Genomic DNA, 23030 nt, shown 5'->3' on the forward strand with positions numbered 1-23030 from the left:
AAAGAAAAGGAGGACTTGTGGCACCTTAGAGACTAACCAATTTATTTGAGCATAAGCTTTCGTGAGCTACAGCTAAATAAATTGGTTAGTCTCTAAGGTGCCACAAGTACTCCTTTTCTTTTTGAGCTTACAAATTGTAACCTGTAATTTCTTATCCTAAATGTTCTTTTCGGCTGGTTTCAAAGTTTCTGTGGTTCAGAGTTTCAGTTACATTTCTTTTCAGATTGGACCCCTCTCTGTCTGGACTCTCCCTGCCCCGCCTTCCCTTCAGGTGGCTTTACCGGTCTTTCTTCTTGGGCAGAAAGGCCGTGGAGAGGAGGAATTACGTTTGCCTTCCTTTCGACCCTTAAATAGGATTTACATGATGCGGGAATCCTTTGTTTCCCAAACTTGACCCCCTCTTGCCTTCTGGTGGAAAGTTACAAAAAGTCCCAGGTAATGTTTAGCATCAGGTGTCAAGACCACCTGACGTAGTAGTGTCACAGTTAGGTCTCTGGAAGCCTCCCAGGAGGGAGAGAGATTAGCATCTTCATAGCTTAGTTGTTCCTTCCTGATGGCTTATCACATTTGATGGCCTGTCGTCTGGCAGGTGTCTTCCGAATACACACCCAGATCCAAAGAATCTGGAACCTGTTCAATTCTATATGGTTTGAAAACACTCCGGAATCCAACGGGATCCTAGCTCCAGTCAGGAATCTGGAACTCATGGACCCTATTGAGTGTAAACACATTGAGAGATTTAAAACAAAGATTCCAGAGCCAGCCAATGATGCAGATCCCATGAGAATCAGTTAGGTTCGAACACATTGAGAGACCTAAAAAAAATGAGATTCTGGAACCAGCTAGTGATCTGGAATACCCTTGAACACACACTGAGTTTCATAACATTGAAAGACCAAGAACAAATGAGGTTCTAGAGGTGGATAATAATCTAGATTCTTTAAAGACCTATTGATGTTGAAAAGATTGAGAGACCTAGAACACATGGGATTCTGCAGGTGACAAGGAACCTGGAATCCTAAGGACACTGCTCGGTTTATAAATATTGAAATACCGGGAACCCATCACGTTTTAGTTCAATCAGGGATGTAGGAACAGGTGGGATGACAAGTTTCCAGTGTTCTCTTACTCCAGGCACTTTCAGTCCATCTCCAGTTCTGGTCCCTCAACTTCTGTCCCTTGTTTCCCACTGGGCTCAGGTGCTTCGCTGCTGAGATCATCAATGAAAGCTGCCTTGACCAGAGTCATGAGGGACATCCTGAGCACCTGCCAGAACATCTCCCCCACAAAGATGTAGAGGACGGGGATACAGCAAGTGTTGAAACACGTCAGGAGGGTGTAAATAAGCAGGAAGGTGCTCGTGAATGACACCAGCAACGCATTCTCGTAGAGCAGCAGGCCGTGGCAGAGGTGGTAGGGCAGCCAGCAGACGAAGAATGACACCACGGCAGTTACCATGACTTTGAAAGGCTTCCTGTTCCGTGCCAGCCCCCTCTTCTTCATCTACAGCCCCGTCCAGCCATGGTATCCCACGTTTGTGCAGAGGGGCAGCAGGAAGCCTATCAGGAACTGCACCCTGAACAGAACAAGATGGAGACGTGTCCTCCAGGCCTGTGTCTCGGCTCTGTCCCCCTCTCCAGAGAAGGTGTAACTATTCATGCAGACAACCCTGATCCCTCCATCTCCAGGAGCTCCCAGAAACCCAGTTAGGGAGCACTGAGGGTGAAGGTGACCAGCTACATACCCGCGAACAGCTTCCTGACCTGGGCTACGGTGGGGTGATGCTGGGACCCAACAGGGCGGCAGGGGAGAGTACAGTGGTCCAGGCTGGTGAGGGTGAGGAGGAAGATGCAGAGAACATGCGCAGGGAGAGGCAGCCGTTGAGTTCATACATGGCCATGCCGAAGACCCAGTGGAAACCCAGGCAGAGGTAGACGCGAACAGAGTTATAAAGCAGGACATGAGCAGGTAGGGGAGCACCAGATGGAAGGAGAAGAGGGAGGTCACCATCATCCTCAACCTGGGCCCCAGAACCCACAGGCACAGCCCACAGCCAGCAATCCCAACAGGGGATGCCACAAGCAGCTGCCACTTGACTTCCCTTCCCGACAAGCTGGGGGTTGCTCCCATTGGCTGCTGGGCTGGCTGGGAAGGTGGAGGAGCCATGAATTGTGGGATGGCCAGGAAGGGGGAGTTGCCGTGAGGGGCTGGGCTGCCTGGGAAGGCAGAGGGGCCATGAGGGGCTGGGCCAGCTGGGAAGGTGTAGGAGCTGTGAGGGGTCGGGCTGTCTGGGAAGGCGGAAGGGCGGTGAAGGGCCTGGCAGTGGAGGGGCTGGGCCAGTCGGGAACTGGAGGGGCCGGGTTGGGTGGGAAGTGGAGTGACCATGATGGGTCAGGCCAGTCAGGAAGGTGGAGGGGCCGTGAGGAATCAGGCTGGTTGGGAAGGCGGAGGGGCTGTGAGGGTTCGGGCTGCCCAGGAAGGCGGAGGTGCCATGAGAGACCTGGCTGGTTGGGAAGGCAGAGGGGCTGTGAGACCCTAAGGAGGTGTGGGAAGAACACAAAGGGAATTGGAGAAGAGGGAGAGAGCGACAGAAGTGTGGAGCCCTAACGCTGACAATCCCTGCATTTCATTCTCTTCCCTGCACAAACCGGCAAGTCCCCCAGCCTGATACAGGGAGAACCAGGAGTCCTGGCTCACAAAACCCATGCCCCCTGATCTATCTCACTGGACCCCATCCCTTCCCAGAGCCATGGATAGAACCCCGAAGTCCTGGCTCCCACCCCACTCTAACTCACTAGATCCCATTCTCCACACACAACTGGGGATAGAACCCAGGAGTCCTGGCTCCCAGTTAGCCACTCTAACCACTAGATCCCACTCCCCTCAGAATTCAACCTTGGTCCTGTGTACCATGCCATTGGGGGCTGTTTTCCCACTAGCGCTGGGTTCCTGTCGGGGATCTCAGGGTCCCAGCTCCGAGGATGGGGGCCTGTGTAACAAACACTCTGGGGAGGGCTGGGTGTGACTGAGATTTTATCTAGAACAGGAAGGGGCCGCATTTCACATGAGTTGTCTCACCCAGGGACGTACCCACAACATGTAGATAACATAGGTCCCATCACAGCTATTGACCTGCTCTAACCACTAGACCCCACCCCCCATCCCAGAGCTGAGGACAAATCCAGGAGTCCTGGCTCCCAGTCCCCCCGTCCCCACTCCAAACCACTAGACCCCCCACTCCTCGGCTGGGAGTTGCATCATTTGTGACTCAGCGTTTGTTTTGAGCTAACAGCGCTGGGTTATCTCTGGATCGTGGTGCAGCCCGTATCAGGAAAGGACTTGTGCAAAATACAGGCCCTTCCCCTTCACAGGGGCACGCCTCAATAGATGAGCTTCTGGCCAAGCATCTAGTTCATTACAGCAGGGGGGCTGGGAGCCAGGACTCCTGCGTTCTAGGCCAGGCTCTGGGAGGAAGTGGGGGCCAGTTTTAAAGCAATGGTTGTTGCTTAGGTGATTTCACTGCTAAGACAGCGACGGATGATCATTTCCATTCATGGTTTGCAGCTTGTGGATCTCAGGGAGTAGGTGGGGGTGGAGCATGTAGAAGACACAGAGTTAAGGGGAGTGGACTCAACACACAGGGGAGGGCTCCGGCGTGCTGGGGACAGACTCACGGACGCTTTGCTGGGCAAACACACGCCATCCAAGTTTCTCTCTGCGCTGGGTCCTGCGTTCCCCAGGTGAGTCGAGACGATAGGCAGAGGCCCCTGGTTGGGTCTGAAGGGAAATTTCCTTTCTAAAACCACCTAGAAGCCACAGAAATTTGCCACGGTCAAGGAAAACCAGGAGGACTCCCTGCCACTGGCTATGAGCAGGGTTAGGCTGTGAAACTCCCTGCCACTGGGTGTCAGTGGGGATAGCCCAATAAACTCCCTGCCACTGGGTAGCACTGGGGTTAACCTGGAGCATTCAACGGACAGAAGTAGGAGGTGAGATCTCTGACATGGGTGAATTTTTCTCTCCTTTTCACATTTAATCTTATGAGGTGTTTCCCACTTATGAAGCTCTAAGACAACGGACCCCACATCCCTCCCACAGCTCAGGAGTTCTGACCCCCATCCCCGCACCCCATTCTAAGAACCGAGGAGAGAAACCAGGAGTCCCAGCTCCCACCCCCCTTCTTTAACCATTAGGCCATTTTGCAGAGGAGAAAGAACTCCAATCTAACAAGGCCATGGCGGGCACTGTCCCAGGTAGAGGTAAGAACCCCGAGGTTCTAGACCCAGTTGGGAATCTAGAACCAATAGACTTTGAGTTTGAACACATTGAGAGGCTTACAAGAAATGAGATTCCAGAGCCAGCTAGTGATGCAGAATCCAAGAGAGTCATTTAGGATAGAATACATTGTGCAGGGCTGGCAGCAAGGCGGGGGGCAGAGAAGTAGGTCAGTGGATTGAGGCTTCCTGTGTTATAATGAGAATGAGAAGGACCCTGCCCACTCTCACAAGTCAGGGTGTAGCATGAATTCCTGTGACAGGCAGATGAGCACAGAAGTTTGGGAGTGGGGTGGCTTTTTCCAGCTTGTAGCAGTGACTTCCACCATCACCAGGTCCTGCATGCTAGGAGTCAACAGCACCGATCCCTGCCTCCCTGATCCAGCTAGTCCCTGCCCTGGAGACAGGTTGGAGCTGGTGATTGCTAGGGAGGAAAGGCCCTGTGTCCCATTCCCCACTCCTCTGTGCCAGTCCGTCATCAAGATCACAGCAATGTGGTATTTTCAGCTTCGCTGTGTATTTGACCTACCAGATTGTCCCCTTTCCCCACTCCTCCCCAGTCTGCTATTCTTCTTTTCCTCCTCGGCGGCCCATAGCTCTGCCTTGTAGCAGGGAGTTCCACCGGCTATAGCCCAGTTGCTGAGAATACCCAGCCTGGATATTCTGGAGGACTAGAGTGTACCGAACTATGTCCTGTCCAATAGTGTGTTCCTAACCCCCTCTGTTATTTCTTCACTCCTCCTCTTCCACTGTCCCATTTCCTGTCTTTTGTCATCCCTTCCAACCCCTCTTCTGTCTCTCCCCAGGGTACCATGGACACGACTCTCCCACCAACCACTGGGGAAAATTCCAGCCAGACCCCAGCAGCTGCGAGCTCCGCTCACCTGGCCTCTGCATTGTTGCTCTTCGCCACCTTCCTGGTGGGTGTGGTGGGGAACGGGCTGTACCTGTGGGTGCTAGGACTGAAGATGAGGAGGACAGTGAACACGCTCTGGTTCCTCTCCCTGGTCTCCTCTCACCTCCTTCTCACCCTGCTGATCCCCTTCTTCATCGTCTCCCTCCTCATGGGTTTACACTGGGTCTTCGGCACAGCCATGTGCAAGATCCTCAATACCTGCATCTCTCTGGGCATGTTCTCCTCTGTCTTCATTCTCACCCTCATCAGCCTGGACCGCTACACCCTCACTCACCATCCCATCTGGTGCCGGAATTACCGCACCGTGCCCCGGGCTGGGAAGCTGGTTGTGGGCGTGTGGCTGGCCTCCTTCTGTATCAGTACTCCCTACCTGGCTTTCCGGGAGACCCGGATGTTGGACAGGGGCAGAATCATCTGCATTAACAATTACGCCCTCTCCAGAGCCGAGCCACAGGGGCTGGGGAGACGGGTCCACGTGGCTGTCTTCACAGTCCGGTTCCTGCTGGGCTTCCTGCTGCCATTCTGTATCATCACGGGATGCTATGTCCATGTTGGGCTGAAGATGAAGGAGAAGAAGCTGACGTGGGCTGGGAAGCCCTTCAAAGTCATGGTGGCCGCGATGGTTTCCTTCTTTCTTGGCTGGCTGCCCTACCACCTCTACCACGGCTTGAAGCTCTCCAAGAAGGAGGTGCCAGAGTCAGTGATGGGCACCCTCTTGGTCATTTACACCTTCACGTCCTGCTTCAATGCCTGCTTCACCCCCATCCTCTATCTCTTTGTGGGAGAGAAGTTCTGGCAGGTCTTCAGGACGTCTTTTCTCACTCTGGTCAAAGCAGCTTTTGTCGACGATCTCAGCAGCAGTGCCTCCGAGTCTAGTGGAAGATATGAGAACGCAAAACAGGTGTCAAGGTTCCTTCCCCCTCTGAACTCTAGGGTACAGATATGGAGACCTGCATGAAAACCTCCTAAGCTTACTTTTACCAGCTGAGGTTAAAACTTCCCCAAGGTACAAACTATTTTACCTTTTGCCCTTGGACTTTCGCTGCCACCACCAAACGTTTAACCGGTATTATTATTATTAGGAAAGAGTCTGTTTGGAAACGTCTTCCCCCCAAAAAAGTCCTCCCAAACATTACCCCCCGCCCCTTTCTGGGGAAGGTTTGATAAAAATCCTCACCAATTTGCATAGGTGAACACAGACCCAAACCCTTGAATCTTAAGAACAATGAAAAAAACATTCAGTTTCTTAAAAGAAGAATTTTAATAGAAGAAAAAGTAAAAAAAGAATAACTGGTAAAAAAGAATCACCTCTGTAAAATCAGGATGGTAAATACCTTAAAGGGTTATTAGATTCAAAACAGAGAGTATCCCTCTGGGCAAAAACTTAAGTTACAAAAAGACACAAAAGCAGGAATATCCATTCCATTCAGCACAGCTTATTTTCTCAACCATTTAAAGAAAACAGAATCTAACACATATCTAGCTAGATTACTTACTAAGTTCTAAGACTCCATTCTTGTTCTGTCCCCGGCAAAAGCATCACACAGACAGAGAGAGGCTTTGTTTCTCCCTCCCCCCAGCTTTTGAAAGTATCTTGTCTCCTCATTGGTCATTGTGGTCAGATGCCAGCAAGGTTATCCTAGCTTCTTAACCCTTTACAGGTGAGAGGATTTTTCCTCTGGCCAGGAGGGATTTTAAAGATGTTTACCCTTCCCTTTATATTTATGACAACAGGTTATGGCCTGAAGATGCCCAGCCTTAGGGAGAGTTGAAAACTTGGCATCCCATTTTTTCTAGATCCCTGATCGTTCTAAATCCTAATGGGTTCCAGGTATCTCACTGTTCAAACACCCTGCAGTGTCCCTGGATTCTAGATTCCCTGATCTCTCCAGCACTCCATACATTCTAGGTCCCTCAATTTTTTCAAACTCAGTGGGTCATCAGTGGCACTTTTGTAGTGGTAATCAGGGTGGCTCATTTCAAACAGATAACAAGAAGGTGTGAGGAACAGTAGGGGCAAATTAGCATGGGGAAATTAGTTTTTTTGGGTTTTTTTAGTTCTTGAGTGACTCATCCATTCCCAGTCCTTATTCAGGCCTAGTGTGATGGTGTCCAGTTTGCAAATTAATTCCAGTTCTGCAGTTTCTCATTGAAAGTCTTTTTTTGAAGTTTTTTTGTTGAAGGATTGCCACTTTTAAATCTCTTATTGAGTGTCCTGGTTTTTGAATGTTAGAATTCTTGACATGTGATTTATGTCCATTTATTCTTTTGCATAGAGACTGTCTGGTTTGGCCAATGTACATGGCAGAGGGGCATTGCTGGCACATGATGGCATATAGCACATTGGTAGATGTGCAGATGTTCACCATCACATTAGGCCTTAATAAAGACTGGGAGTGGATGAGTCACTACAAGAAATATATCTTCCCATTTTTTTTATACTCCCTGCACCTGATGAAGTGGGTTTTAGCCCACGAAAGCTTATGCCCAAATATATTTGTTAGTTTTTCAGGTGCCGTTGTTTTTGCTAATACAGACTAACACGGCTACCACTCTGAAACCTATATTATAGAAGAGTCTGTATATTACAATAGCGGCATCTAGCTCTTCTCCAGTACTTCTATTCAGTAGATCTCAAAGAACTTTAGCAAGGAGATCAGTAGCACTCTTCCAGTTTTTACAAATGGGGAAACTGAGACACAGAGTGGGGAAGTTTCTTGGCCAAGGTCACGCAGTAGAACCTTTGGTCCATCCAGTGGCACAACCGGGAAGAAACCCATGCCTGCTGTGTCCCATCCCAGGTCTCTATCCATGCATCTCCTTAGATTTTGAGCTCTGGGGGACAAGGACTGTCTTTTTGCTCTGTGTTTGTAAAGCGACTAGCACAGTGGGGTCCTGGGCCAGAACTGGGGCTCCCAGCTGTACCGAAATAAAAAATAATAATAAATAATCATTCCCAGGCGTTCCTTGAACTACATAAATTCTGTGAGTTTTGTGGGGCAACTCAAACATAATTTAGAAACACCACGTGACACACTCACTGGGATATTTCATGTGGGGAATCTCTGGCTTAGCTTAACAACAGCTGGTAAGGAGAGCAAGCCAGCAGAATGAAGAGCGGCTCCAAAGAAATCCCCTGCCCGTGAACATTCAGGGTGGTGAAGAGGTAACGTCCAAGCTGTATGGAATGTGGGTGATCACTTCTAATATTATGGATACCAATATTACAAATTTGCATGAATCAGACCACATATGCCATGGAAGGTATCAGTGGAAAAGGAATGATTTGCTAAATATGGTAAGCTTGTTTATATGTATGTGTCATCTTTGAATGATGAGTTATAAATATGTGTGGTACATTGATAGCTCCAACTTGTGCTGTGTGTCTCGGTGTAACCCCCAGACAGATTGGCATTAGCACTGCCTAGTCTGTTCGATCAGCTGTACAGTAAACACATTGAGAGAAGCTGGGGGTACGCCTCTGAGTCAGCAGGACTTGTAGGAACATGCCTGTGGGCAGGGGACTCCAAGAGCTTCTCCATACCCCCAGGCTGGGAACTTGTGTTTGGGACAGAGGATGTACCCAGGATATAAGAAGGCAGCTGCATCTTCTCCATTTTGTCTTCAATCCTGCTTCTGACCTCTGGAGTAACTTCTCTGCAAACTGCAGCTCTGAACAAAGGACTGAATGACCCATCCAAGCTTTGGTTGTGTTCCAGAGGGACTTTACAAGCAAGGAAACTCACCAATGCCTTATAGAGGTATAAAAGAAAGAATCAAAATCACTGTCTGCCAGTGTAAGGGCCTTTTCTCCCCGTGACAGTCTGAGGCCCTGTTCTTAGGCTAAGGCCTTTGGCTAAGCAGCAGGGGCAGCCCCAAGCTGGGAAGCGACTGGTCACCTCCTCACATTCCAAACTAGTCAACCTGGGGCTGTTCAGAAGGTGATCCGATCTATCACCTCCAGAGAAAGGGAAGAGCCTAGAAGATGTAAAAGGAAATTTAGGTTGATAGTTTTCTGTCTAGTAAGAACTCACTTATCAACAGACGCAGCTGGGAAACCCTAATGTCTTTAGAGATGTAGTTGTGAAATCCTCACTTCTGTATTCTTTTGTCATTATAGTTCTCACTTTGCTGTTGTTTATTTACATGGTCTCTATCTGGTTCTGTGATTGTTTCTGTCTGCTGTATAATTAATTTTGCTGGGTGTAAACTAATTAAGGTGGTGGGATATAAATGGTTAGCTAATTATGTTACAATATGTTAGGATTGGTTAGGTAAATTTCAGTAGAATGATTGGTGAAGGTATAGCTAAGACTATTACTATATAAATTAGGGGCAAACAGGAAGTAAGTTGGGATTTGAAAATAAGGAGAAAGGAACTTGGATTTAAGCTTGCTGGAAGTTCACCCCAATAAACATTGAATTGTTTGCACCGTCGGACTTCGGGTATTGTTGCTCTCTGTTCATGAGAGAAGGACCAGGGAAGTGAGAGAGTGAAGGAATAAGCTCTCTAACAATGATTATTACTTACTATATTTTATTTCAGGTAGTTCTGGAAGCCCCAGTCCTGGCCCCGGGCCCTGCTGTGCAAGGTTCTGTATAAACACAGAGCAAAAAGGGAGTCCCTTCCCAAGAGAGCTCACTGTCTAGGGAGGCAGGGTAGATAGCAACCAGGGCTGGGTCTCAGGAGGCCTTGGTACTATTCCTGGCTCTGCCACTAGCCATCTGGGTGACTTTGGCCCAGTCACTTCCACACTCCGTGCTTCAGTTTCCCCACTTATAATAACCAGGAGACTGTTACTGACCTCCTTGGTAAAATACTTCGAGATCTACTGAGGACAGGCACTAGAGAAGAGCTAGATAATGCTATTATAATACATAGATTCTCCTATAATACACTACGCCAAATGGATTGTAAACAATTAGGAAATCTAGAACCCCCATGAGATTTTTAGATCCAGCAAAGAATCTGGAACCTCTTGGCTTCTATATGGTTTGAAAACACTCTAAAATCCACTTGGGTCCTAGAATCAGTCATGAATCCGGAACTCACAGACCCTATTGAGTGTGAACACAATGACAGACATAAAACAAAGATTCCAGAGCCAGCCACTGATGCAGATCCCATGAGAATCAGTTAGGTTCGAACACATTGAGAGACCTAAAACAAATGAGATTCTGGAACCAGCTAGTGATCTGGAACCCCTGAACACACACTGAGTTTCATAACATAGAAAGACCAAGAACAAATGAGGTTCAAGAGGTGGATAATAATCTAGATTCTTTAAAGACCTATTGATGTTGAAAAGATTGAGAGACCTAGAACACATGGGATTCTGCAGATGACAAGGAACCTGGAATCCTAAGGACACTGCTCGGTTTAAAAATATTGAAATACCGGGAACCCATCACGTTTTAGTTCAATCAGGGATGTAGGAACAGGTGGGATGACAAGTTTCCAGTGTTCTCTTACTCCAGGCACTTTCAGTCCATCTCCAGTTCTGGTCCCTCAACTTCTGTCCCTTGTTTCCCACTGGGCTCAGGTGCTTCGCTGCTGAGATCATCAATGAAAGCTGCCTTGACCAGAGTCATGAGGGACATCCTGAGCACCTGCCAGAACATCTCCCCCACAAAGATGTAGAGGACGAGGATACAGCAAGTGTTGAAACACGTCAGGAGGGTGTAAATAAGCAGGAAGGTGCTCGTGAATGACACCAGCAACGCATTCTCGTAGAGCAGCGGGCCGTGGCAGAGGTGGTAGGGCAGCCAGCAGACGAAGAATGACACCACGGCAGTTACCATGACTTTGAAAGGCTTCCTGCTCCGTGCCAGCCCCCTCTTCTTCATCTACAGCCCCGTCCAGCCATGGTATCCCACGTTTGTGCAGAGGGGCAGCAGGAAGCCTATCAGGAACTGCACCCTGAACAGAACAAGATGGAGATGTGTCCTCCAGGCCTGGTCTCGGCTCTGTCCCCCTCTCCAGAGAAGGTGTAACTATTCATGCAGACAACCCTGATCCCTCCATCTCCAAGAGCTCCCAGAAACCCAGTTAGGGAGCACTGAGGGTGAAGGAGATCAGTTGCGAACAGCTTCCTGACCTGGGCCACGGTGGGGTGATGCCGGGACCCAACAGGGCGGCAGGGGAGAGTGCAGTGGTCCAGGCTGGTGAGGGTGAGGAGGAAGATGCAGAGAACATGCGCAAGGAGAGGCAGCCGTTGAGTTCATACATGGCCATGCTGAAGACCCAGTGGAAACCCAGACAGAGGTAGACGCAAACAGAGTTATAAAGCAGGACATGAGCAGGTAGGTGAGCACCAGATGGAAGGAGAAGAGGGAGGTCACCATCATCCTCAACCTCAGCTCTGGAACTCACAGGCAGAGCCCACAGCCAGCAATCCCAGCAGGGGATGCCACAAGCAGCTGCCACTTGATTTCCCTTCCCGACCAGCTAGGGGTTGCTCCCTTTGGCTGCTGGGCTAGCTGGGAAGGTGGAGGAGTAGTGAGGGGCTGGGCTGCCTGGAAAGGCGGAGGGGCTGTTAGGGACCGGGCTGGGTGGGAATGTGGAGGGGCCATGATGGGGCGGGCCGGATGGAAAGGCGGAGGTGCTGTGCAGGGCTGGGAAGGCAGAGGGGCTGTGAGACCCTAAGGAGGTGTGGGAAGAACACAAAGGGGATTGGAGAAGAGGGAGAGAGAGACAGAAGTGTTCCCTGATCTTTCACACTGGATCCTATCCCCTCCCGGAGCCATGGATAGAACCCCAGAGTCCTGGCTCCCACCCCACTCTCCCCGCTCCAGCTCACTAGATGCCACTCTTCACCCAGAACTGGGGATAGAACCCAGGAGTCCTGGCTCCCAGTCTCCCGCTCTCACTATTAGATCCCACTCCCCTCAGAATTCAATATTGGTCTTGTGTATCATGCTGTTGGGGGATACTTTCCCAGTAGCGTTGGGTTCCCGTCGGGGGGTCTCAGGGTCCCAGCTCCGAGGATGTGGCCTGTGTAACGAACACCCCGGGGGGGGGGGGGGGGGCTGGTTGTGACTGAGATTTTATCTAGAACAGGAAGGGGCAGCATTTCACAGGAGTTGTCTCACCCAGGGAGGTACCCACAACATGCAGATAACACAGGACCCCTCATAAATATTGACCTGCTCTAACCACTAGACCCCACCCCGTCAAAGAACCGAGCACAGAACCAGGAGTCCTATCTCCCAGTGCCCCCTGCCCCCACTCCAAACCACTAGACCCCCCCACTCCTCGGCTGGGAGTTGCATCATTTATGACTCACAGTTTGTTTTGAGCTAAAGCGGCTGGGTTATCTCTGGATCGTGGTGCAGCCCGTATCAGGAAAGGACTTGTGCAAAATACAGGCCCTTCCTCTTCACAGGGGCACACCTCAGTAGATGAGCTTCTGGCCAAGCATCTAGTTCATTACAGCAGGGGGGCTGGGAGCCAGGACTCCTGCGTTCTAGGCCAGGCTCTGGGAGGAAGTGGGGGCCAGTTTTAAAGCAATGGTTGTTGCTTAGGTGATTTCACTGCTAAGACAGCGACGGATGATCATTTCCATTCATGGTTTGCAGCTTGTGGATCTCAGGGAGTAGGTGGGGGTGGAGCATGTAGAAGACACAGAGTTAAGGGGAGTGGACTCAACACACAGGGGAGGGCTCCGGCGTGCTGGGGACAGACTCACGGACGCTTTGCTGGGCAAACACACGCCATCCAAGTTTCTCTCTGCGCTGGGTCCTGCGTTCCCCAGGTGAGTCGAGACGATAGGCAGAGGCCCCTGGTTGGGTCTGAAGGGAAATTTCCTTTCTAAAACCACCTAGAAGCCACAGAAATTTGCCACGGTCAAGGAAAACCAGGAGGACTCCCTGCCACTGGGTATGAGCAGGGTTAGGCTGTGAAACTCCCTGCCACTGGGTGTCAGTGGGGATAGCCCAATAAACTCCCTGCCACTGGGTAGCACTGGGGTTAACCTGGAGCATTCAACAGACAGAAGTAGGAGGTGAGATCTCTGACATGGGTGAATTTTTCTCTCCCTTTCACATTTAATCTTATGAGGTGTTTCCCACTTATGAAGCTCTAAGACAACGGACCCCACATCCCTCCCACAGCTCAGGAGTTCTGACCCCCATCCCCGCACCCCATTCTAAGAACCGAGGAGAGAAACCAGGAGTCCCAGCTCCCACCCCCCTTCTTTAACCATTAGGCCATTTTGCAGAGGAGAAAGAACTCCAATCTAACAAGGCCATGGCGGGCGCTGTCCCAGTTGGGAATCTAGAACCCATAGACTTTGAGTTTGAACACATTGAGAGGCTTACAAGAAATGAGATTCCAGAGCCAGCTAGTGATGCAGAATCCAAGAGAGTCATTTAGGATAGAATACATTGTGCAGGGCTGGCAGCAAGGCGAGGGGCAGAGAAGTAGGTCAGTGGATTGAGGCTTCCTGTGTTATAATGAGAATGAGAAGGACGCTGCCCACTCTCACAAGTCAGGGTGTAGCATGAATTCCTGTGACAGGCAGATGAGCACAGAAGGTTGGGAGTGGGGTGGCTTTTTCCAGCTTGTAGCAGTGACTTCCACCATCCCCAGGTCCTGCATGCTAGGAGTCAACAGCACCAATCCCTCCCTCCCTGAGCCAGCTAGTCCCTGCCCTGGAGACAGGTTGGAGCTGGCGATTGCTAGGGAGGAAAGGCCCTGTGTCCCATTCCCCACTCCTCTGTGCCAGCCCGTCATCAAGATCACAGCAATGTGGTATTTTCAGCTTCGCTGTGTATTTGACCTACCAGATTGTCCCCTTTCCCCACTCCTCCCCAGTCTGCTATTCTTCTTTTCCTCCTCAGCGGCCCATAGCTCTGCCTTGTAGCAGGGAGTTCCACCGGCTATAGCCCAGTTGCTGAGAATACCCAGCCTGGATATTCTGGAGGACCAGAGTGTACCGAACTATGTCCTGTCCAATAGTGTGTTCCTAACCCCCTCTGTTATTTCTTCACTCCTCCTCTTCCACTGTCCCATTTCCTGTCTTTTGTCATCCCTTCCAACCCCTCTTCTGTCTCTCCCCAGGGTACCATGGACACGACTCTCGCACCAACCACTGGGGAAAATTCCAGCCAGACCCCAGCAGCTGCGAGCTCCGCTCACCTGGCCTCTGCATTGTTGCTCTTCGCCACCTTCCTGGTGGGTGTGGTGGGGAACGGGCTGTACCTGTGGGTGCTAGGACTGAAGATGAGGAGGACAGTGACCACGCTCTTGTTCCTCTCCCTGGTCTCCTGCTACCTCCTCTTCACCCTGCTGATCCCCTTCTTCATTGTCTCCCTACTCATGGGTTTCCACTGGGTCTTCGGCACAGCCATGTGCAAGATCCTCAATACCTGCATCTCCGTGGTTATGTTCTCCTCTGTCTTCATTCTCACCCTCATCAGCCTGGACCGCTACACCCTCACTCACCATCCCATCTGGTGCCGGAATCACCGCACCGTGCCCCGGGCTGGGAAGCTGGTTGTGGGCGTGTGGCTGGCCTCCTTCTGTATCAGTACTCCCTACCTGGCTTTCCGGGAGACCCGGGTGTTGGACGGGGGCAGAATCATCTGCATTAACAATTACGCCCTCTCCAGCGTCTGGAATGGAGCCGAGCCACAGGAGCTGGGGAGACGGGTCCACGTAGCTGTCTTCACAGTCCGGTTCCTGCTGGGCTTCCTGCTGCCCTTCTGCACCATCACGGGATGCTATGTCCATGTTGGGCTGAAGATGAAGGAGAAGAAGCTGACGTGGGCTGGGAAGCCCTTCAAAGTCATGGTGGCCGCGATGGTTTCCTTCTTTCTTGGCTGGCTGCCCTACCACCTCTACCACGGCTTGAAGCTCTCCAAGAAGGAGGTGCCAGAGTCAGTGATGGGCACCCTCTTGGTCATTTACACCTTCACGTCCTGCTTCAATGCCTGCTTCACCCCCATCCTCTATCTCTTTGTGGGAGAGAAGTTCTGGCAGGTCTTCAGGACGTCTTTTCTCACTCTGGTCAAAGCGGCTTTTGTCGATGATCTCGGCAGCAGTGCCTCCGAGTCTAGTGGAAGATATGAGAACGCACAACAGGTGTCAAGGTTCCTTCCCCACTCTGAACTCTAGGGTACAGATATGGAGACCTGCATGAAAACTTCCTAAGCTTACTTTTACCAGCTGAGGTTAAAACTTCCCCAAGGTACAAACTATTTTACCTTTTGCCCTTGGACTTTCGCTGCCACCACCAAACGTTTAACCGGTATTATTATTATTAGGAAAGAGTCCGTTTGGAAACGTCTTTTCCCCCCGCAAAATCCTCCCAAACGTTACCCCCCGCCCTTCTGGGGAAGGTTTGATAAAAATCCTCACCAATTTGCATAGGTGAACACAAACCCAAACCCTTGAATCTTAAGAACAATGAAAAAAACATTCAGTTTCTTAAAAGAAGAATTTTAATAGAAGAAAAAGTAAAAAAGAATCATCAGTAAAAAAGAATCACCTCTGTAGAATCAGGATGGTAAATACCTTACAGGGTAATTAGAATCAAAACAGAGAGAATCCCTCTGGGCAAAACCTTAAGTTACAAAAAGACACAAAAATAGGAATATCCATTCCATTCAGCACAGCTATTTTCTCAGCCAATTAAAGAAAACAGAATCTAACGCATCTCTAGCTAGATTACTTACTAAGTTCTAAGACTCCATTCTTGTTCTATCCCCAGCAAAAGCATCACACAGACAGAGAGAGGCTTTGTTTCTCCCTCCCCCCAGCTTTTGAAAGTATCTTCTCTCCTCATTAGTCATTGTGTTCAGGTGCCAGCGAGGTTATCCTAGCTTCTTAACCCTTTACAGGTGAGAGGATTTTTCCTCTGGCCAGGAGGGATTGTAAAGGTGTTTACCCTTCCCTTTATATTTATGACAACAGGTTATTGCCTGAAGATGCCCAGCCTTAGGGAGAGTTGAAAACTTGGCATCCCATTTGTTTCGAGATCCCTGATCATTCTAAATCCTAATGGGTTCCAGGTATCTCACTATTCAAACACCCTGCAGTGTCCCTGGATTTTAGATTCCCTGATCTCTCCAGCACTCCATACATTCTAGGTCCCTCAATTTTTTCAAACTCAGTGGGTCATCAATGGCACTTTTGTAGTGGTAATCAGGGTAGCTCATTTCAAACAGTTAACAAGAAGGTGTGAGGAACAGTAGGGGCAAATTAGCATGAGGAAATTAGTTTTTTGGGTTTTTTTAGTTCTTGTAGTGACTCATCCACTCCCAGTCTTTATTCAGGCCTAGTGTGATGGTGTCCAGTTTGCAAATTCATTCCAGTTCTGCAGTTTCTCATTGAAGTCTTTTTTTGAAGTTTTTTTGTTGAAGGATTGCCACTTTTAAATATCTTATTGAGTGTCCAGGGAGGTTTGCTGGTTTTTGAATGTTAGAATTCTTGACATGTGATTTGTGTCCATTTATTCTTTTGCATAGAGACTGTCTGGTTTGGCCAATGTACATGGCAGAGGGGCATTGCTGGCACATGATGGCATATAGCACATTGGTAGATGTGCAGATGTTCACCATCACATTAGGCCTTAATAAAGACTGGGAGTGGATGAGTCACTACAAGAAATATATCTTCCCATTTTTTTTACACTCCCTGCACCTGATGAAGTGGGTTTTAGCCCACGAAAGCTTATGCCCAAATATATCAGTAGAACCTTCGGTCCATCCACTGGCACACTGGGAAGAAACCCATGCCTGCTGTGTCCCACCCCAGGTATCTATCCATGAATCTCCTTAGATTGTGAGCTCTGGGGGACAGGAACTGTCTTTTTGCTCTGTGTTTGTAAAGCGACTAGCACAGTGGGGTCCTGGGCCAGAACTGGGGCTCCCAGCTGTACCGAAATAAATAATAATAATAAATAATCATTCCCAGGCGTTCCTTGAACTACATAAATTCTGTGAGTTATGTGGGGCAACTCAAACATAATTTAGAAACACCACGTGACACGCTCACTGGGATATTTCGTGTGGGGAATCTCTGGCTTAGATAACAGCAGCTGGTAAGGAAAGCAAGCCAGCAGAATGAAGAGCAGCTCCAAAGAAACCCCCTGCCCATGAACATTCAGGGTGGTGAAGAGGTAACGTCCAAGCTAGTAACTGTGGTGTTGTATGGAATGTGGGTGATAACTTCTAATATTATGGATACCAATATTACAAATTTGCATGAATCAGACCACATATGCCATGGAAGGTATCAGTGGAAAAGGAATGATTTGCTAAATATGGTAAGCTTGTTTATATGTATGTGTCATCTTTGAATGATGAGTTATAAATATGTGTGGTACATTGATAGCTCCAACTTGTGCTGTGTGTCTCGGTGTAACCCCCAGACAGATTGGCATTAGCACTGCCTAGTCTGTTCGATCAGCTGTACAGTAAACACATTGAGAGAAGCCGGGGCTACGCCTCTGAATCAGCAGGACTTGTAGGAACATGCCTGTGGGCAGGGGACTCCAAGAGCTTCTCCATACCCCCAGGCTGGGAACTTGTGTTTGGGACAGAGGATGTACCCAGGATATAAGAAGGCAGCTGCATCTTTTCCATTTTGTCTTCAATCCTGCTTCCGACCTCTGGAGTAACTTCTCTGCAAACTGCAGCTCTAAACAAAGGACTGAATGACCCATCCAAGCTTTGGTTGTGTTCCAGAGGGACTTTACAAGCAAGGAAACTCACCAATGCCTTATAGAGGTATAAAAGAAAGAATCAAAATCACTGTCTGCCAGTGTAAGGGCCTTTTCTCCCCGTGACAGTCTGAGGCCCTGTTCTTAGGCTAAGGCCTTTGGCTAAGCAGCAGGGGCAGCCCCAAGCTGGGAAGCGACCGGTCACCTCCTCACATCCCAAACTAGTCAACCTGGGGCTGTTCAGAAGGTGATCCGATCTATCACCTCCAGAGAAAGGGAAGAGCCTAGAAGATGTAAAAGGAAATTTAGGTTGATAGTTTTCTGTCTAGTAAGAACTCACTTATCAACAGACGCAGCTGGGAAACCCTAATGTCTTTAGAGATGTAGTTGTGAAATCCTCACTTCTGTATTCTTTTGTCATTATAGTTCTCACTTTGCTGTTGTTTATTTACATGGTCTCTGTCTGGTTCTGTGATTGTTTCTGTCTGCTGTATAATTAATTTTGCTGGGTGTAAACTAATTAAGGTGGTGGGATATAAATGGTTAGCTAATTATGTTACAATATGTTAGGATTGGTTAGGTAAATTTCAGTAGAATGATTGGTGAAGGTATAGCTAAGACTATTACTATATAAATTAGGGGCAAACAGGAAGTAAGTTGGGATTTGAAAATAAGGAGAAAGGAACTTGGATTTAAGCTTGCTGGAAGTTCACCCCAATAAACATTGAATTGTTTGCACCTTCGGACTTCGGGTATTGTTGCTCTCTGTTCATGAGAGAAGGACCAGGGAAGTGAGAGAGTGAAGGAATAAGCTCTCTAACAATGATTATTACTTACTATATTTTATTTCAGGTAGTTCTGGAAGCCCCAGTCCTGGCCCCGGGCCCTGCTGTGCAAGGTTCTGTATAAACACAGAGCAAAAAGGGAGTCCCTTCCCAAGAGAGCTCACTGTCTAGGGAGGCAGGGTAGATAGCAACCAGGGCTGGGTCTCAGGAGGCCTTGGTACTATTCCTGGCTCTGCCACTGGCTATCTGGGTGACTTTGGCCCAGTCACTTCCACCATCACCAGCTCCCGCGTGCTAGAAGTCAACAGCACCGATCCCTGCCTCCCTGAGCCAGCCAGTCCCTGCCCTGGAGACGTACTGGAGCTGGCGTCTGCTAGGGGGAAATGCCCTGTGTCCCATTCCCCACCCTTCTGAGCCAGCTCATCATCCAGATCACAGAGACATGGCATTCTCAGCATAGCTGAGTATTTGACCTATCAGACTGTCCTCATTCCGCACTCCTCGCACGTCTGCTATCCCTCCTGTCCAATAGTGTGTTCCTAACCCCCTCTGTTATTTCATCATTCCTGCTCTTCCATTTTCTCCTTTCCCCTATTCTGTCATCCCTTCCAACCCCTCTTCTCTCTCCCCAGGGCACCATGGACCGAGGCAACACGACTCTCCCACCAACCGCTGGGGCAAATTCCAGCCAGACCCCAGCAACTATGACCTCCGCTCACCTGGCCTCTGCTGTGTTGCTCTTCCCCACCTTCCTGGTGGGTGTGGTGGGGAACGGGCTGTACCTGTGGGTGCTGGGACTGAAGATGAGGAGGACGGTGACCATGCTCTGGTTCCTCTCCCTGGTCTCCTCTCATCTCCTTTCAGAGTAACAGCCGTGTTAGTCTGTCTTTGCAAAAAGAAAAGGAGTACTTGTGGCACCTTAGTCTCTAAGGTGCCACAAGTACTCCTTTTCTCATCTCCATCTCACCCTGCTGATCCCCTTCTTCATTGTCTCCTTCCTCATGGGTTTCCACTGGGTCTTCAGCATAGCCATGTGCAAGATCCTCAATACTTGCATCTCTGTGGTCATGTTCTCCTCTATCATCCTTCTCACACTCATCAGCCTGGACTGCTACACCCTCACTCACCACCCCATCTGGTGCCGGAATCACTGCACCGTGCCCCGGGCTGGGAAGCTGGTTGTGGGCATGTGGCTGGCCTCCTTCTGTGTCAGCGCTCCCTACCTGGCTTTCCGGGAGACCCGGGTGTTGGACGGGGGCAGAACCACCTGCACCAATAATTATGCCCTCTCTGGAAACTGGAATGGAGCCGAGATGCAGGACCTGGGCAGATGGGTCCACCAAGCTGTCTTCATAGTCTGGTTCTTGCTGGGCTTCCTGCTGCCCTTCTGCACCATCACAGAATGCTATATCTGTGTGGGGCTGAAGATGAAGGAGAAGAAGCTGGCATGGACTGGGAAGCCCTTCAAAGTCATGGTGACCGCGGTGGTTTCCTTCTTCCTTGGCTGGCTGCCCTACCACCTCCACCGTGGCTTGAAGCTCTACAAGAAGAAGGTGACAGAGTCAGCATCAGGCGCCCTCTTTGTCACTCATATCTTCATGTCCTGCTTCAATGCTGGTTTCAACCCCGTCCTCTATCTCTTTGTGGGGGAGAAGTTCTGGCCGGTCTTCAGGACATCTCTTCTCACTCTCGTCAAAGCAGCTTTTGTCGACGATCTCGGCAGCAGTGTCTCTGAGTCTAGTGGAAGACAGGGGTCAGAGGTCGAGAACACAAAACAGGTTATGGCCTGAAGATGCTCAGACTGAGGGAGAGTTGAAAAGTTTGCATCCCCTTTGTTCCTTGATTCCTACTGGTTCTAAATCCCAATGGGTTCCAGGTTCTGGATTCTAGATTCCCTGCCCTCTCTCCAGAATTCCATGAGTTCTAGGTCACTCGATTTTTTCAAACTCAATGGGTCATCAATGGCACCAGATCAGTAGCCAGCTCCAGAATCTTCTTTCTTTGACATCATTCAATGTGTTCTCACCTAATTGACTCTCTTGGATTCAACGTCACTAGCTGGCTCTGGAATCTCATTTCTTGTAAGCCGCTCAGTGTGTTCAAACTCAAAGTCTATGGGTTCTAGATTCCCAACTAGATCTAGGACATCACTGGATTCTACAGTGTTTTCAAACCACATAGAATCCAACAGGTTCCAAATTGTTTCCTTAATGTTTCATCATGGGTCTAGATTTCCAAATGGTTTAAAATATAAATGATTTTATATTTTATATTATATTTTATATAAAATTTTTATATTATAGAAGAGTCTGTGTATTACAGTCGCAATATCTTGCTCTTCTCTAATGCTTGTCATCAGTAGAGCTCAAAGAACTTTTCCAAGGAGGTCAGTAGCAGTCTTTCAGTTTTTACAAATGGGAAAATTGAGACACATAGTGGGGAAGTGACTTGGCCAAAGTCACCCAGTAGAAACTTCGGTCTTTCTAGTGGCACAACCGGGAACAAACTCATGTCTGCTGTGTCCTACCCCAGGTCTCTACCCATGCATCTCCTTAGATTGTGGGCTCTGTGGGACAGGGACTGTCTTTTCACTCTGTTTGTACAGTGCTTAGCACAGTGGGATTCTGGCTCAGGATTTGGCCTCCCAGAACTACCGAAATAAAGAATAATAATAAATAATTATCCCCGGGCATTGCTTGAATTACATAGATTCTGTACATTTTGTGGGGTGGCTCTGACATATTTTATAAACACCACGTGCCAACTGTGACAGATAACACCTCTCGCTGATTCAAAATTCAGTCGGCTCTCATGGATTCTAGGAATCCTGGCCAGTTCTTAACATCTTGTGTCTCAGGTCTGTCCATGTTTTGAATTTGAACTGATCTGATGTGGGCTAGATTTAGAGCATCATGTTTTCCAAGCCACTGTATGTTTCAAAAGCCAATAAAATCCTATGTATTTTAGATATTTGGCTGGTTCTTGAACCCCTTGTGTTCTAGATCTGCCAAAGTATAAAAATTCAAACAGATCCTATCTGGTCTAGGACATTCTAGTTTTCAACCTCATATATGATGTCCTAGACCAGTGGTCTCCAAACTTTTTTGATCACGCGCCCCCAGGAAAAAAAATTGCAGCAGGCATGCTGCTGAAGAAAAAAGGTGGAAGAGCTGCTACGTAGAAGAGCTCCTCCCACCATGCACCCCCAGGGATTGTCTTGTGCACCCCATGGGGTGCACGCACCCCACTTTGGAGACCACTGCCCTAGACCACATAGGACCAGGTTGGGTTTTAAAAAAACTTTGGCAGACCTAGAACCCAAGAAATTCAAGACCCACTCAAATGTCTAGACCTCATGGTGTACAAATGGGTTTTTAAATGTGTGTGTGTGTGTGTAATACACACACACACAGACTAGTACCACATGAGTAATGCTAATATTATGTCACGGAGGTTATGGAAACCGTCTCCGCGGTAGGCAGGGGACCCTCCAGCAACTGCCCAGCCACCGCGGTCGGTGGTGACCCCTGAGCTGCCGAGCCACCACCGCTGGCAAAGGTCCCCCCTGAAGTGTCTCAGCTGCTGAGAGCAACCAGGGCCCCTCGCAGCTCCCAGCTGCCACCTCCGGTGGCAGAGGGACCCCGGAGCTGCTCAGTGGCTGTGGGCGGGGGGACCCCCACAGCTCCAGCCCCGCAGAGTGGCAGGGGGATCCCTCCCAGCTACTGGGCAATGGGGCTCCTGCAGCTTCCAGCCACTGCGAGGGGTGAGGGCAGGGTGTTGGACCCTCCTCCCTCCCCATTTTGTCAGGGATGTTTTTAGTAAAAGTCAGGGACAGCTCACAGCTTCCACGATACTTTGTTTATTTCCCATGGTCTGTCCGTGACTTTTACTAAAAATATCCATGACAACATCGTAGCCTTACGCATTGGTTCTAGGTATTTGGCTAGGTCTTGAACCTCTTGAGTTCCTGGTGTGACAATGGCTTGAAACCCAATCAGACCTGACCTGGTCTAGTACTTCAAGGGATCCAAGCACTTATATGTTTCAGGATGCCGTGAATTCCAGATATGTGGCTAGTTCTCGAAACTCCTGGGTTCCAACTCAGTCCAGGACTCCAATCCCCATTACCACTGATTATTCAGAGCAACCAGAGACCCAAAGAATTGGTTATTGGCACAGGACTTACATGCCATCTGTGGTCCCAATTCAGCCCCATTGTGGCTGAAGACACCAGGTCAAAGCTGATAATAGGGACAAGAACTCAAACATCTCCATGTTGAGATCGAAACAGCAGCGGCTGTGTCTCTAGGCCCCCACGTGTCAGCTCAACGTGGGTATTACTCACCCTCAATTTCCAGTGGAAGACGTAGCTCGCAGAGGTGTGAACTGC

General features: G+C 49.2%; 3 protein-coding genes and 2 pseudogenes across 3 annotated transcripts; 3 read left to right on the forward strand and 2 right to left on the reverse strand.

Moving 5' to 3' along the window:
• Positions 1–1140: 1140 nt before the first annotated feature.
• Positions 1141–2166, reverse strand: LOC144279987 (putative G-protein coupled receptor 33; annotated as a pseudogene).
• Positions 2167–3677: 1511 nt separating this feature from the next.
• LOC144279988 (putative G-protein coupled receptor 33) lies at positions 3678–6148 on the forward strand. The gene is made up of 2 exons (XM_077841687.1): positions 3678–3740; positions 5081–6148. The coding sequence occupies exon 2, from the start codon at positions 5087–5089 to the stop codon at positions 6146–6148; it is 1062 nt and encodes a 353-aa protein (XP_077697813.1). The 5' UTR covers positions 3678–3740; positions 5081–5086.
• A 4526-nt stretch (positions 6149–10674) lies between these two features.
• LOC144279989 (putative G-protein coupled receptor 33) lies at positions 10675–13291 on the reverse strand (annotated as a pseudogene).
• LOC144279864 (putative G-protein coupled receptor 33) lies at positions 12861–15340 on the forward strand. Its single transcript, XM_077841560.1, has 2 exons — positions 12861–12944; positions 14252–15340. Exon 2 carries the CDS (start codon positions 14258–14260, stop codon positions 15305–15307), a length of 1050 nt encoding a protein of 349 aa, XP_077697686.1. The 5' UTR covers positions 12861–12944; positions 14252–14257; the 3' UTR covers positions 15308–15340.
• Positions 15341–19278: 3938 nt separating this feature from the next.
• LOC144279879 (putative G-protein coupled receptor 33) lies at positions 19279–20430 on the forward strand. The gene is made up of 2 exons (XM_077841575.1): positions 19279–19501; positions 19604–20430. The coding sequence occupies exons 1-2, from the start codon at positions 19279–19281 to the stop codon at positions 20428–20430; spliced, it is 1050 nt and encodes a 349-aa protein (XP_077697701.1).
• Positions 20431–23030: the final 2600 nt, after the last annotated feature.

Source organism: Eretmochelys imbricata, chromosome 24 (assembly GCF_965152235.1).
Source record: "Eretmochelys imbricata isolate rEreImb1 chromosome 24, rEreImb1.hap1, whole genome shotgun sequence".
NCBI lineage: Eukaryota > Metazoa > Chordata > Testudines > Cheloniidae > Eretmochelys > Eretmochelys imbricata.